The sequence below is a fragment of the Balaenoptera physalus genome (genome assembly GCF_965194825.1).
Source record: "Balaenoptera physalus genome assembly, chromosome: 2".
In the NCBI taxonomy this organism is placed as follows: Eukaryota; Metazoa; Chordata; class Mammalia; order Artiodactyla; family Balaenopteridae; genus Balaenoptera; species Balaenoptera physalus.
In genome coordinates this window covers 52,946,965-52,963,960 of record NC_138883.1, presented here as the reverse complement: position 1 = coordinate 52,963,960, position 16,996 = coordinate 52,946,965, and the positions used below count along the sequence as shown (strand labels likewise).

Below are 16,996 nucleotides of genomic sequence, written 5' to 3'. Positions count from 1 at the left end.
CATCTTCTGAGTGCAATTATATGAGACCCTGGATTTTTTAGCTGAGTCTCTCAACCCCCAGATTTGTGAGTAAAATAAATAAATGCTATCATGTTAAGCTACTGTGTTGGGGTGGCTTGTTACACAGCAATGAATGATTAGAACAATGTGGCCTTTCACATGAGCTAGTCACATCACACAAATGTTTAATATGATTTAACATGTATATAGAATTTCCTTATTTTGCTTGATATCATTTATTATACACAGGGTATCAAAGGGTGATAGATGTCCAAAAGAAATATCTAATGTAAGCCAGTAAACTTTTATAAAAAGTGATTCATTCACTCAACATATATTTACTGAGAATCTACTATATGCTGAGTAATTTTTTAGACTCCAGGGATGTCACTGAGAAACACAACAAACAGATAAATTCTTTGTCACTATATACAGTGTCATGAAAGAGACAGGCAAGAAATTTTTAAAATGTATAAAATAACTCCAGGTAGTTATGTGATAAGAAGAAACAATAGATCATTCAAGGGATTAGGGGTTGATTATCTAAGATAGGGTAGTCAGGGAAGATATTTCCCAGAAGACGGCTTTTGAAAATTAACACCCCAGGCTGAAAGAACAGCAAATGTTTAAGTCCTGAGTTGTGAAAAAGAACAAGAAGAATAATGTGTCTAAAGCAGAGTGAGTAAAGAGGAAAGTGACATGAGATGACAATGAGGAATGTGAATTCCATTTTAGGCGAGATGGGAAGCCATGGGAGGAATCTGATCAGGGGAATGAGATGATTTCAATCACTCTGGCTCTTGTATGAATGTAACAGAGATGGCTAGCTGTTGACCAAAATCCAAGCCCTCGTATACCTGGCACACAGTGGTGTGATTATGTACCTAAGGTCTAGCCAACAGAAAGTGATTGGAACTAACATGCTTCTGGCCCATAAAAGTCTCCCATGTGTGATCATTCAAGCTCCTTCCCACTTCCAGCTGACAGGGATGGAGGTAATACTCAGAACAACCTTAGCAGCCACAGTTTGAAGATGGCAGAAACATCATCTCCCTAGGTGCCTAATGACTGCATGGAATAGACTCTCTTACTCCTACACCCGCCCCCGCCCCGCCCAACACCAATCATATACAACACCACTGCCAGCATAATCAACTAGGAAACACCCTAAACTTTTTCATGAAAAAAAGCTGAAGTAATTTTGTTTTGAGTAATTACATGTATGGGTCTATTTGTTAACTCAGTCAAGTCTACCTTATCTAATACAGTGTCTAAACAGCCCCTTCTAAAAGAGGGGCTGGACTGGAAAGAAGATTAATGAAAAGACTATTTTAATCAACTAGGGGAAATATACTGATAGTTTACACAAGGGTGGTAACAGTGAACTTGGTAAGATATGGTCAGATTCAGAGTATAGTTTGAAGATAGAACCAGAAGGACTTACTGATAATCACATTTAAGAATATCAGCTAGAAATTTTGAAAATCCTTATAATCCTTCAATACTCTTGTGAAACCAGATAATAGAATAGACTTTTCCTGATTCACTTTTGACTGAGAACAAAATCCACAGAATTCCACAATGAGTGTAAGACAAATCTCCTTCTTATGCAGAATTTTCAAAGAAACTCCATTCTTTGATTCTTGGATTTTATAGAAATTAAGCACATAAAAAGTGGCAGAGACCAAATTTGTTTGGAAGGATATCTTTGGATAAAACTGTGAGATGAAGCTTCTTCCAGGCCCAAGGCAGCAAGAGAGCCTGTCTATTTCATCTCAGTCCTAGTGAGGGGCTTTTCATGGGACCAGCCAAAGCTCTAAAATATTTTCCCTGAAATGATGCCTGACATATCTGAGGAAACCAAAACCTGTGTGACAACAGGATAGAGGTGGCTACATTGGAATCTGTGTGCTCTCACAGAATTTATTGGTAAGAGCTTCTGCTTACAGCTGTGAGTCACACACGGAAGGAGAGGTAGTACGGGCTTCTTGTCTTGGGCTCTGTTGAGTTGGCTACCTGGAGAAGAGAGAGAAGCTCTCAGCAGAAAGGCGGTAGAGGTAGGGCATGAGATGCTCAGGGAATGTGGCACATCAGTGGTCTTGGGAGAATCCGTGACTAGAGAGTTCTCCTTGGTGCACACAGATGTGCATCTCTTCTAGGTAGAGGAATCTCTCAAGAGTCCATTAATGTGCCAAGGAAGAAAAAGAAATGTTTTATATAGAGAAGACCTTCCTACCCCGCCCCAAGCCAGGAAGGTCAGAATCTGGCTATAAGGTCAGAATCTGGCTATCAGGTCAGGGATGGGGTGGTGGAGAGGAGGGTAGAGAATAGACAGACAAACAGGAAGAAGCCAACCACACCAGCCCCTGTCCCCTTTCCCACTGCAAGTCTCCAGCCCAAAGTGGACCCAAGCTGGGCAGGGGAGAAAATTTTACATTAAATCAGGTTTGGAGTTTCATTACTATTTTGGAACGTGTATCCAAAACACTGAACTAAATGCATGATTGTGACCTGAATGCACTGTAGGACTCTCTATTTCTAATAATGAACAAAAGAGTTATGGGGTCTGCCGACTTTTCTTCTGAAGCAGGGGAAGATTAAGCCACTGAATAAAGTTTTAAAAGACCACAGGACACTAAGATACAGTAATGTCTTGGTCATATTATGAACCATGTTTGCTCAAGACAGTGGCTCATTCAATTCATGACGGAAGAGAAATGTGGGCATTTCTAAATACAGTGACTCACGACAACAGAGAACTTTAGGTGGGAAAGTTTGGAAAGCACTGACCTCAGGCCACCCCACATGCACCTAGGAAATCAACATAATTTTCTTATCAAATGTATTAAGCAACTGCTTTGTTCCTGACTTGAGAGAAATGTGGCTCAATCACAGCAACTTCTTAAAGGATCATAAGAAAAGGCACTGCTGCTATATTTATGAATGCCTAACAAAATTTTAAAACATACGAGATTCTTCTTCAGTTTTGGAGCTTGTTATCTACATGGAGGATTATCTACATTATTTAAAGTGTTCTTTTTTTTTTTTTTTAAGTCAAATGACACTTCAGAAAAGTTTCTAGAGTTTTATTCCTGTCTGCATCCTACAATCTTATTTTGTTCATGGATATTCTCAAATGGCAGTGGGAATTCTATGCACAGGATATTGTCGTGATTGTTCAGAAAACCTGGTCTATGGATCTTGATGTAATTACAGAAAGGAATGGGGGGAAAATGAACCTAGAGTTCTGTTTTTGCTGTATCCATGACACAGTTAATCTAAGACACTGCAGAGGTCTACAAATTCAGAAGACTTGAAAATAATTTCTTTGATATAATAAGAAGAAAACCATTTTTCTTTAACTGAATTTCTTGGCCTTTGTGGCAGAAATCAAATGCCTCATATTATTGTAGTAGTTTTTCTCCTCACAGTTTAACCTAGGACCTGTTAACCAAGGCTACTTCTATATTCAGTAAGATTACATACAAACTCAATTTTATGAATTATGTAAATGCCACTGCTGAGAGGTTCTACTGGTAATATAATATGACTATGCAAATGTACACTTCAGATAAATTTAAGGCATAAAAAAGAAATTACAAATTGGAGAAGTACATTTTTAAGGCTCTATTTATTTTAGGTCATTCATGTCAAAACTGAAAACTGTCTTTTGTAAGAACACAGATGAAAAATTCCAGATGAGATGGGGAGGAGCAAATCATTCTGGGAGCATCTATTGCTGTGAATTGAGTTAGTTCTTTATGGAGGGTACCTGAGCAACACCAACATTTTATGCTAGACATTTTGCCAGTTGTACCGGGATTCAATATAGTTTCAGATGATCCTACGATCAAACTAGATTTAGAAAACCATAGTCATCAAAGACTGGGATGAAAACTGATTTAGAAGTTGGGTTGGTTCTGATTGTGAAGTTTTAGGAATAATTTGATCAACTGATTTTTATTTTATTCTCCTTTTTATGTATGCTAATGGGTGATATATGGTTTAAAAGAAAACCTAACTATAACAAATCTGAAAGACTTCTTTCAATAACATTTGATCTCATAGGAAAACACTGTGGTAGCTCAATTGGCATGATGTTTTATTTTATAATGATACATAAAATAATGGTATATCTTGCAATTACTAAATATTGTATGGCTTACAATTTTGTAGCAGATAGTGCAGTACCCACAGCGTCTTTTTTTTTTTTTAATTTTTATAAACAACAGCAATTTATTTATCACAATTCTAGAGGCTGGGAAGTGCAAGATCAAGGTGCCAGCAGGTTCAGTGTCTGGTGAAGGCCCACTTCCTGGTTCATAGACTTTTTTTTTGCTATAATCTCAAATGGTGAAAGGAGAAAGGGCGATTTCTTGGGCTTCTTTTTTTTTTTTTTTAAATCCATGCGGCTTGTGGGATTTTAGTTCCCTGACCAGGGATTGAACCTGGGTTGGGCCTCTTTTATAAGGATACTAATTCCATTCATGAGGGCTCTACGCTCACAACCTAATCACCTCCCAAAGGTCCAACCTCCTAATACTATCACCTTGGGGATTAGGATGTAAACATATGAACTTTGCGGCGGGGGACACGAACATTCAATCTATAGCAAGGTGCTATTGAAATGTAGTGGGTAGAGGTCAGGGATGCATCTAAACATCCTACAATGCACAGAGCAGTTCCCACAAGAAAGAATTACCATCCTAAAATGTCAGTAGTGCCAAGGTTGAGAAACCCTGGTTCAGATTTATCTGATTGTTTACTTATGATTAGGTTCAGGTTTGACATTTTTTTGGTGAGAAACCTACATAGGTGATATTGTGGCTTTTTAGTAAATCTCATCAGGAGGCTCTTCCTGTCAAACTGTCCCTTTTGGTGGTCCCTAAGTCTGATCATTTGGTTAGAGTGGAGACTGCTGAATCTCTCAACTGAAAAGCTACCTTTCCTGCTTTGTAGTTAGTAAAAACTACAAAGGGGTAACTTGTAGTTTGGGGTGATACTTGGAGATCTTGTGAATATTCTATTGCCTCCAAATATTTTACCCAATAATTCAGCATCCATTGATAATCCTTGCTGGAACCAACTATTACACTGGGGATTGCAGAATGGTTGTTTTCTTTTATTCTACCATTCCTTCTATGATTTTTACCTGGGATCCTTCTGTAAAGAAGAGCTTTTCATTTCTATTTTTCTTTTTCATTTTACTATTACTATGGAATAATGAAATTTTAATTTAACATATTATAAACCATTATCATCGTTAACGCATTTCAATACTCAAATTGCCACTAATTTGGCCAACGGGAGTCACTTTAAGCTGTCTCCTATGTCCTTTTGACATTTCCCTTAGTCTTTGAGCTTTCTTTAGTCTTCTTTTTTTTAAAAAAAGATACTTTATTATTTTTATTTTTACTTTTCATAGTTATTGACCACCTTCCCCACACTGTACATCTCACACCCATGACTCATTTACTTTGCAACTGGAAGTTTGTACTTCTTAGTCTCTCTCACTTATTTCTTTCCTCCCCCACCCTTTTTTTAGCCTTCTTAGTCTTCTTTGCTTTCTGGCACAAAATACATCCCAGGCTCACCTTCTATTTTCCCAGCCCCTGCCCTGGAATCATCTATTTCTCCAAATGTTCCTTTTTTTTTTTTCAAGGGGGCATAGTGTTTAGAACCAAGAACTGGGTGTCAGATATGTTCATTGCTACTAGAGTATCATTGCTTCTAAGCTCTTTCAGTTGACAGAGCAAAAATCATGAACTCTTGAAAAACATATACATTTGAAAAAATCCTAATACCACCAATTCAAATTCAACAAATACCACTAGATCTCTGTCCTTCTATATTTGTATCTTCCTTCTCCCACAGTGGGAACCCTGGTTCTCAATAAAAGCAATATATATTTGTGCATTTGTTCTACCCTATAATATATATCCAAAATGGTTTGTGGATTACTCCCCAATAATGTTTTTATTAGCCCGTGGTTTATCCCTTCCTTTTGTGAAAAAATGAATACAGATAGAAGCACTTCCAGAATGGCATAATAAAGGTCTCTGAAAATCTGGTCCTCCATACAAGCAACAAACACACAGGCAAAAATGTCAAAATCAACTTTTTCAGAATTCTGGAAATTAACCGAAGCCTTGATAAAATTCGAGAAGGATTTATTCAAGAAAAACAGCTAAAACTAGGTAAGAACAGAAAGCTTTCTGGCATTTTAACTTACTCTATTCTCCTCCCCTTCTCCTTAGCTTTGCAGTAGACATGAAACTAGTAGCTATGAAATCCACAGTGTCTTGATTTACACTGTAACATCTTACAATATTTTGACTAGAGTATATTTTTGGCCAAGTAGCATATTTCTGATAGTTTGGGTGGTAACAGATAACTATGGTCACTAAAACCACCACAGTCTATGTTCACAGAATCACAAGCGTTTATCTCAATATACTCAATTATGTTTTGCTTCCATTATAATCCTTCATTAATGATAAATTTTCATTTGTCTGCTGGAAGAGTTCTCTTGGGCATATGGATGTCTATTTTAACTTTAGAGGCCTTGGTGACCATCCTCCATCCCCAGCCCAGGACCACACCAGGTAAAGTGAGACATGAAGATGCATATGCTTTCCTTGCACAGTGACTTCACCTTCTCCGAAATGGAAGGTTAGCATCTCTTCCACAGGCAGCACCAGCACACTAGCTAGAACATCACTGCTGTTGACTTAGTGAACCACCTTTTATATAAATTCCTCAAATAAACTTTACCTTTTACTAACTCTGACTTTTCCATGACCTTAGCTAATCTCAGTCTGTTAAAACTCTACCCAGCCTACAAGACCTGATTCAAATGTCATTAGATAGTCCCTAATAACTTCAGCCAGAACTACTGTAATTTTTATGTTTATAGCTTTTACTCATGCTTGCCAAACACTGCATCATATGGCTATAAATTGATATATATATTTTTTCACTATCTGAGAGTAGAATCCTTGAGTACAAGATAATGTTTTATAGATCTCTATGTAACCCCACAACTTAAAGCTCTGCATGTAATAGGGTTTCAATAAATGTTTATTAAACATTAAATTGGTGCGTTTGTTAAATCCTTAAACTAATACACAATCTGTATTACAATGCATAATGCTCTATGCCACATTTGGATTTTAATCATTTTTTTTACTAAGAACATATTATAAAACTATTCCATAGTATCACTAAAAATATGTTATGAAAACTATTCAATGCAAATATAGAAATTTATGCTGTAACATTCTCTATGCAAACTTACCTCTCACAATGATGTTGGTAGACTTTTTTGCAGGGTTTCCCACATTATTATTGGCGATGCAGCTGTAAGTACCAGCATCTTCTGAGGTGATGGCAGGAATGGTTAAAGTTCCTCCATTCAAAACAGTCTTTTCAGGCAGAGTCCCAAAGGACCTGACCCAGGTGAGAGAGGGTACAGGCTCTCCTCCTGTCGTAACACATACTAATGTTATGGCCTCTCCAGGATTTACAACTATAGGGTCATCCACCAAGAGTTTAATTGACGGAGATGCTAAAAGACATAAACAAAAGAACATGCACCTATTTAGATCTACTACAACTAGAGTAACAGTATGCTTTATATTTCCTCAAAAAATTAAAATTAAATATTGTTCTCTTGTGCCAAAATCTTACTGTATTAATCAAGTTTAAATCATGTAGAATGGTTACTCATTTTAATTACATGTTATAAACCCATGGAATTGTTTTAAGATCTTACACATGGAGAAGGGAATTAAAATTTATGTATTCTTGGATTATTGTTCCAAAATTAGAATGACAAGAGGAATTAAAGTTTTAAAACAAAAATCCCTTTCTCTTTTAATGTTGACAATCTCTTTTGTCCTTCCAGGTATAAATATTGCAGTTGTTTAGTCCTTGTATTTTCATGGTGAAGATTGTCATTTATTTAATTTTTGGATCATTCTGAGGTGAAATGATACATATTTTGCAACCTGAACACAACCAAGTAAGATAAAAGATCACTGGAGGTTTTTACTAAGCAGTGGGCCTGGTTTTTCATCTTGAAAGGAATAACAAAATCATGTAATTTAAAGCAGCCCCCATATTTCCTCTCTAACCTCTCTGTTCAGAAAGTTTAGGCAATGAGTTTTCATAATCACTGCTTTAAAACTTAGAAACAAATAAATCACTGTTCAAACATAGTCACCAAACTATGACAGCCACCACTCCAATGTCTGGGTTATAATAATCTCCCCAGTGAAAATAAGTTGTTTGCAACTTTTCAGGTAAAAAAAATTGTAGATAAATATCCATTCAATAAAAAATGCTGTATTACAGACTTTTCATCAAACACTCAAAGCAGAAACTGCACAAAAACTCTGTTCACATACAAAACTTTTTTTTCTGCTTATACCACAGTGCCACCCTATATAATGCATTCCTAAATAAAAACAGGGGGAATGCATTAGGCCAATGTTTGAGTTCACACATTCAGAAATATTTGATGCCAAAGTTAAAACTGAAATCTATCCATATTGGGAACACGAAGTGTTCAATTGTACTGTGTAATTTTTTTAGATATTAATTTCAGCTTAGAGTTGGACAGTGCTTTTCTCAGAATACAAGGTAAACTCCTTGTGTGATTCTATATTGTCTGCCTTGTTTGAATACAATGGAATACTACTCAAGCATAAAAAAGATGAAAACTTGCCTTTTGGGACATGGATGGACCTTGAGAGTATTATGCTAAGTGAGATAAGTCAGAAAGACAAATACCATATGATCTCACTCATACTTGGAATATAAAAAACAAAAACCCAAAATATATGTACAAACCAAACGAAACAAAAATGAACATGTAGATACAGAGAACAGAGTAGTGGTTACCAGAGGGAAAGGAGCAGGAGGAGGGTGAAATGAGTAAAGCGGATTAACTGTATGGTGACTGATGAAAACTAGATTTTTGATGGTGACCATGATGTATGGTACAACGAAGTAGAAATATAATGTTGTACACATGAAACTTATATAATATTATTAGTCAATGTTGCCTCAATAAAAAATTAATTTGAAAAGACGCCAGAGGAGAGCAAGAAGACAACTCCATATTATAATTATGGTTCTGTGGAATAGGTATGGAATGCCTGGAGGACCTTTTTAAACATCATTGTTGCATGCTGGCCCTTCTAACATCATCTTAAGGAACACAGAAGTTTCCAAAGTATCTTAATTGCCCTTGTGAGATGTTGACTTGAAATTATAAATATCTATGATAAACCTGTTGGGGAATTCACAAAATGAAAATAAGAGGCAAAAGGCATTGCAATTTGGTAGAAAAGAAAGCATCTCAAAGAGTTATTTAATATTGTTAAACTGATAAAAAAGAAACCACTAATTAAATATTTTTAAAATAGATATACTTAATTATTGACATAGCATTATGAAAAAGTAAAAGAAATCCCTGTAGTTTAGTTTGAGGTAAATAATAGAATCTTACAAAGCTATTTAGTTAAAATACAATTGTAGACAGTCCAACAGTTATATTATATTAGTAAAACTCATTTGTTTTACATCATGTTTTAGTAAAATGAAAAGTCCCAAGGCCTAAGGGCCATTAATAGCGTATGTTTAGATTATGGAAACACACAATGGTGACATTAAGAAATATTTGCCCCTGAAATTGACTTGTATAAGGATGAGTTGTTTTTCTATTAGATAGACAATATTTAAAGAAAAAGGTTCAAGAGAATTTCAAAGCTCATAAAATAATATATAAATAACAAGAGACCACTGTTTTACCTATAGTGCATTGCAGAAGTGTATTCACAATCATATTGAAATTTCTCTTTTCCAAATCTAAATTGAAAACAGTGCACTGTCCAACTTAGTTTTATTAAAGATGGCATTATTTTCTCTGATAATCCCTGATGTTAAAAATATCCCACAAAGACCCCAAAATGGGCTAATGCTTTCAAGACTTTAAGAATGCTCATATTTTAGTAACAAAATTTTATAGCTTTAAATTCTAAAGAGATAAAGGTGAAATTGTTATCATTTTGTTCTAGCGTGTTATGTTTCATTCTATAAATATCAGCTTTTTTAAACTATGAGGCTATGCTTAAGAACCATAGGGTCATTGGATTCATCAAGCTTAAGTGTAAACCATGCCATAGAGAAAAAAAATTAAAGTAGGAAAAACATAAAAAAATATTTTTGTGTATTATTAAAAATATTTTAAGAAGAGATTTCATCCTGGGCTAGTTAAGTCCCTTGCTATAAGCTTCCATAGCCCCCTTATTTTCCCTTTCATATCACATCTTACAACATTAGCCAGGCTTCCACTATGGCTCTTCAGACAGAAGCATCATGACTGCGTTCTCTGAAATATGGCCTGATAGTTGAAAGGTAAGAGCACAAATTCTGGAGAACAATACCTGGGTTCTTGACTCTGCTATTATTTAATAACTGTGTGCACTTGGGCTAGTTCTTCTACTCCTGAGTGCCTCAGTTTTCCACTGTTGAAATGGAGGAAAATAATTACCTGTCTTACAGAAGTGAGATGATTTAACACGTGTTAAGTGCTTACAACAGTACCTAGTACAAAACATGCATTGAAAAAGCATTTTATTTTGTCATTATTTTCATTACCACCCCCATAGCCTGGTCCTGTGCTTGTACAGTTACTGTGCTTAATAAATATTGGTAAGGCAAATCAATAAGTGGGCAAATGAATAAATGAATGACTAGTGTAAAAAATGTAGTCACTAAACGATATAATTTTTATATTTGACTCTGATGCATTTGACAGAGATATTTTAAAACCATTTTAACTTTTGGAGGTCCTACGCCATATCACAAAAAACAAATTTAAATATACCCATACATTTTGAGGACACATAATAAAACATCTATTAATTTTGTTTTATTGATATCTTGTAATTTGTAAGTTGAAACTATTGTTTTTCAAGATTAATTTTCGTAGTGCCTTTAAAAGCTCATAGGCAGGGAGACCTTCAAGATGGCACAAGAGAAAGATGTGGGGATCACCTTCCTCCCCACAAATACATCAGAAATACATCTACATGTGGAACAACCCCTACAGAACACCTACTGAATGCTGGCAGAAGACCTCCAACCTCCCAAAAGGCAAGAAACGCCCCACGTACCTGGGTAAGGCAAAAGAAAAAAGAAAAAACAGAGACAAAAGAATAGGGATGGGACCTGCACCTCTGGGAGGGAGCTGTGAAGGAGGAAAAGTTTCCTCACACCAGGAAGCCCCTTCACTGGCAGAGACGGCGGGTGGCGGGGGTTAAGTTTCGGGGCCACAGAGGAGAGTGCAGCAACAGGGGTGCAGAGGGCAAAGCAGAGAGATGCTTGCACAGAGGATCAGTGCCGACCAGCACTCACCATCCTGAGAGGCTTGTCTGCTCACCCACTGGGATGGGTTGGGGCTGGGAGCTGAGGCTCGGGTTTTGGAGGTCAGATCCCAGGGAAAGGACTGGGGTTGGCTGCGTGAACACAGCCTGAGGGGGTTAGTGTATCACAGCTAGCCGGGAGTGAGTCCGGGAAAAGGCCTGGACCTGCCTAAGAGGCAAGGGACCATTGTTTCAGGGTGCATGACGAGAGGGGATTCAGAGCACAGCCTAAATGAGGTCCAGAGATGGGCGCCAGCCGCGTCTATCAGTGCAGATCCCAGAGACAGGCATGAAACGCTAAGGCTGCTGCTGTAGCCACCAAGAAGCCTGTGTGCGAGCACAGGTCACTATCCACACCTCCCCCTCCCTGGAGCCTGTGCAGCCCACCACTGCCAGGGTCCCGTGATCCAGGGACAACTTCCCCGGGAGAACGCACGGTGCACCTCAGGTTGTTGCAACATCACACTGGCCTCTGCCGCCGCAGGCTCGCCCCGCATTCCGTACCCCTCCCTCCCGCTGGCCTGAGTGAGCCAGAGCCCCCTCATCAGCTGCTCCTCTAACCCCGTCCTGTCTGGGTGGGGAACAGATGCCCTCAGGAGACCTATGAGCAGAGGCGGGGCCAAATCCAAAGCTGAATCCCAGGAGCTGCGCGAACAAAGAAGAGAAAGGGAAATCTCTCCCAGCAATCTCAGCAGCAGTGGATTAAATCTCCACAATCAACTTCATGTACCCTGCATCTGTGGAACACGTGAATAGACAACGAATCATCCCAAATTGAGGCAGTGACATTGGGAGCAACAATATATATATTTTTTTCCTTTTTCTCTTTTTGTGAGTGTGTATGTGTATGCTTCTGTGTGTGATTTTGTCTGTATAGCTTTGCTTTTACCATTTGTCCTAGGGTTCTGACTGTCCTTTTTTTTTTCTTTAAGTATAGTTTTTAGCGCTTGTTATCACTGGTGGATTTGTTTTTTGGTTTGGTTGCTCTCTTCTTTCTTTCTTTTTTTTAAATTACTTTTTAACTTTATTTTTAATAATTATTATTTTTTTTATTTTAATAACTTTATTTTATTTTATTTATTTATTTTTTCTTTCTTTCTTTCTTTTTTTCTCCCTTTTATTCTGAGCCGTGTGGATGACAGGGTCTTGGTGCTCTGGCTGGGTGTCAGTCCTGTGCCTCTGAGGTGGGACAGCCAAATTCAGGACATTGGTCCACCAGAGACCTCCCAGCTCCACATAATATCAAATGGGGAAAATCTCCCAGAGATCTCCATCTCAACGCCAAGATGCAGCTCCACTCAACGACCAGCAAGCTACAGTGCTGGACACCCGATGCCAAACAACTAGCAGGACTGGAACAAAACCCGACCCACTAGCAGAAAGGCTGCCTAAAATCATAATAAGGTCACAGACACCCCAAAACAAACCATTGGACGCAGACCTGCCCACCAGCAAGAAAAGATCCAGCCTCATCCACCAGAACACGGGCGCTAGTCCCCTCCATCAGGAAACCTACACAACGAACTGAACCAAGCTTAGCCACTGGGGGCAGACACCAAAAACAATGGGAACTACGAAACCACAGCCTGTGAAAAGGAGACCTCGAACACAGTAAGTTAAGCAAAATGAGAAGACAGAGAAACACATAGCAGATGAAGGAGCAAGGTAAAAACCCACCAGACCAAACAATACATAAGGCAAATGCTAACAGCCATAAAAGGGGAAATCGACAGGAACACAATCATAGTAGGGGACGTTAACACCCCACTTTCACCAATGGACAGATCATCCAAAATGAAAATAAATAAGGAAACACAAGCTTTAAATGATACATTAAACAAGATGGACTTAATTGATATTTACAGGACATTCCATCCAAAAACAGAATACACTTACTTCTCAAGTGCTCATGGAACATTCTCCAGGATAAATCATATCTTGGGCCACAAGTCAAGCCTTGATAAATTTAAGAAAATTGAAATCATATCAAATATCTTTTCTGACCACAATGCTCTGAGACTAGATATCAATTACAGGAAAAAATCTATAAAAAATACAAACACAGGGGGACTAAACAATACACTAATTAATAACCAGGAGATAACTGAAGAAATCAAAGAGGAAATCAAAAAAATACCTAGAAACAAATGACAATGAAAACATGATAAACCAAAACCTATCGGATGCAGCAAAAGCAGTTCCAAGAGGAAAGTATATAGCAATACAATCTTACCTCAAGAAACAAGGAATATCTCAAATAAACAACCTAAACTTACACCTAAAGCAATTAGAGAAAGAAGAACAAAAACACCCCAAAGTTAGCAGAAGGAACGAAATCATAAAGATCAGGTCAGAAATAAATGAGAAAGAAATGAAGGAAACAAGAGCAAAGATCAATAAAACTAAAAGCTGGTTCTTTGAGAAGATAAACAAAATTGATAATCCATTAGCCAGACTCATCAAGAAAAAAGGAGGAAGACTCAAATCAATAGAATTAGAAATGAAAAAGGAGAATTGACAACTGACACTGCAGAAAAACAAAGGTTCATGAGAGATTATTACAACCAACTATATGGCAGTAAAATGGACAACCTAGAAGAAATGGACAAATTCTTAGAAAAGCACAATCTTCTGAGACTGAACCAGGAAGAAACAAAAAATATAAACAGACCAATCACAAGCACTGAAATTGAGACTGTGATTTTAAATCTTCCAACAAACAAAAGCCCAGGACCAGATGGCTTCACAGGCGAACTCTATCAAACATTTAGAGAAGAGCTAACACCTATCCTTCTCAAACTCTTCCAAAAAAAAAATATAGCAGAGGGAGAAACACCTCCAAACTCATTCTATGAGACCACAATCACCCTGATACCAAAACCAGACAAAGATGTCACAAAGAAAGAAAACTACAGGCCAATATCACTGATGAAAATAGAGGCAAAAACCCTCAACAAAATACTAGCAAACAGAATCCAACAGCACATTAAAAGGATTATACACCATGATCAAGTGGGGTTTATCCCAGGAATGCAAGGATTCTTCAGTATATGCAAATTAATCAATGTGATACACCATATTAACAAATTGAAGGAGAAAAACCATATAATCATCTCAATAGACACAGAAAAAGCTTTCAACAAAATTCAATACCCATTTACGATAAAACCCCTCCAGAAAGTAGGCATAGAGAGAACTTACCTCAACATAATAAAGGTCATATATGACAAACCCACAGCCAACATCGTCCTCAATGTGAAAAACTGAAACCATTTCCACTAAGATCAGGAACAAGACAAGGTTGCCCACTCTCACCAATATTATTCAACATTGTTTTGAAAGTTTTAGCCACAGCAATAAGAGAAGAAAGAGAAATAAAAGGAATCCAAATCAGAAAAGAAGTAAAGCTGTCACTCTTTGCAGATGACATGATACTATACATAGAGAGTCCCAAAGATGCTACCAGAAAACTACTAGAGCTAATCAATGAATTTGGTAAAGTAGCAGGATACAAAATTAATGCACAGAAATCTCCTGCATTCCTACACACTAATGATGAAAAATCTGAAAGAGAAATGAAGGAAACACTCCCATTTACCATTACAACAAAAAGAATAAAATACCTAGGAATAAAACTACCTACAGAGACAAAAGAACTGTATGCAGAAAACTATAAGACACTGATGAAGAAATTAAATTGATGAAAGAAATTAAAGATGATATAAACAGATGGAGAGATATACCATGTTCTTGGATCGGAAGAATCAACATGGTGAAAATGACTATGCTACTTGAAGCAATCTACAGATTCAATGTAATCCCTATCAAACTACGACTGACATTTTTCACAGAACTAGAACAAAAAATTTCACAATTTGTACGGAAACACAAAAGACCCCGTATAGCCAAAGCAATCTTGAGAAAGAAACACGGAGCTGGAGGAATCAGGCTCCCTGACTTCAGACTATACCACAAAACTATACTACAAAACTACAGTAATCAAGACAGTATGGTACTGGCACAAAAACAGAAATATAGATCAATGGAACAGGATAGAAAGCCCAGAGATAAACCCACGCACATATGGTCACCTTATTTTTGATAAAGGAGGCAAGAATATACAACGGAGAAAAGACAGCCTCTTCAATAAGTGGTGCTGGGAAAACTGGACAGCTACATGTAAAAGAATGAAATTAGAACACTCCCTAACACCATACACAAAAATAAACTCAAAATGGATTAAAGACCTAAATGTAAGACCAGACACTATAAAACTCTTAGAGGAAAACATAGGCAGAACACTCTATGACATAAATCACAGCAAGATCCTTTTTGATCCACCTCCTAGAGAAATGGAAATAAAAACAAAAATAAACAAATGGGACCTAACTAAACTCAAAAGCTTCTGCACAGCAAAGGAAACCATAAACAAGACGAAAAGACAACCCTCAGAATGGGAGAAAATATGTGCAAATGAAGCAACTGACAAAGGATTAATCTCCAAAATTTACAAGCAGCTCATGCAGCTCAATATCAAAAAAACAAACGACCCAATCCAAAAATGGGCAGAAGACCTAAACAGACATTTCTCCAAAGAAGATACACAGATTGCCAACAAACACATGAAGGAATGCTAAACATCATTAATCATTAGAGAAATGCGAATCAAAACTACAGTGAGGTATCACCTCACACCGGTCAGAATGGCCATCATCAAAATATCTCCAAACAATAAATGCTGGAGAGGGTGTGGGAAAAGGGAACCCTCTTGCACTGTTGGTGGGAATGTAAATTGATTAAAAAACTAAAAATAGAACTACCATATGACCCAGCAATCCCATTGTTGGGCATATACCCTGAGAAAACCATAGTTCAAAAAGAGTCATGTACCACAATGTTCATTGCAGCTCTATTTACAATAGCCAGGACATGGAAGCAACCTAAATGGCTAACAATAGATGAATGGATAAAGAAGGTGTGGCACATGTATACAATGGTATATTACTCAGCCATAAAAAGAAAGGAAATGGAGTTATTTGTAGTGAGGTGGATGGACCTAGAGTTTGTCATATAGAGTGAAGTAAATCAGAAAGAGAAAAGCAAAAACTGTATGCTAACAAATATATATGGTATCTAAAAAAAAAAAAAGGTCATGAGGAACCTAGGGGCAGTACAGGAATATAGACGCAGACCTACTAGAGAATGGACTTGAGGACACGGGGAGGGGGAAGGGTAAGCTGGGACAAAGTGAGAGAGTGGCATGGACAGATATACACTACCAAATGTAAAAATCGATAGCTAGTGGCAAGCAGCCGCATAGCACAGGGAGATCAGCTTGGTGCTTTGTGACCACCTAGAGGGGTGGGATAGGGAGGGTGGGAGGGAGACGCAAGAGGGAAGAGATATGGGGATATATGTATACATATAGCTGACTCACTTTGTTATAAAGCAGAAACTAACACACCATTGTAAAGCAATTATACTCCAATAAAGGTGTTAAAAAAAAATAGATAAGTCAGACACAGAAAGACAAAAAAAAAAAAAGCTCATAGGCAAAAGTGAAG

General features: G+C 37.4%; 1 protein-coding gene across 4 annotated transcripts in view; it reads right to left on the bottom strand.

Annotated features, from left to right (window-relative positions):
• The window catches only part of MDGA2 (MAM domain containing glycosylphosphatidylinositol anchor 2), an 809,247-nt gene that overhangs the window by 250,014 nt on the left and 542,237 nt on the right, over positions 1 to 16,996 (bottom strand). For all 4 annotated transcript variants that reach the window (XR_014261129.1, XM_082452081.1, XM_082452083.1 and 1 more), the window contains exon 6: positions 7,298 to 7,567. Coding sequence is in view for 3 of the 4 variants with exons in the window: in XM_082452081.1 (XP_082308207.1) it covers positions 7,298 to 7,567 (270 nt within the window). In the remaining variant the exon portion in view is untranslated. The remainder of the gene's footprint in view (positions 1 to 7,297; positions 7,568 to 16,996) is intronic.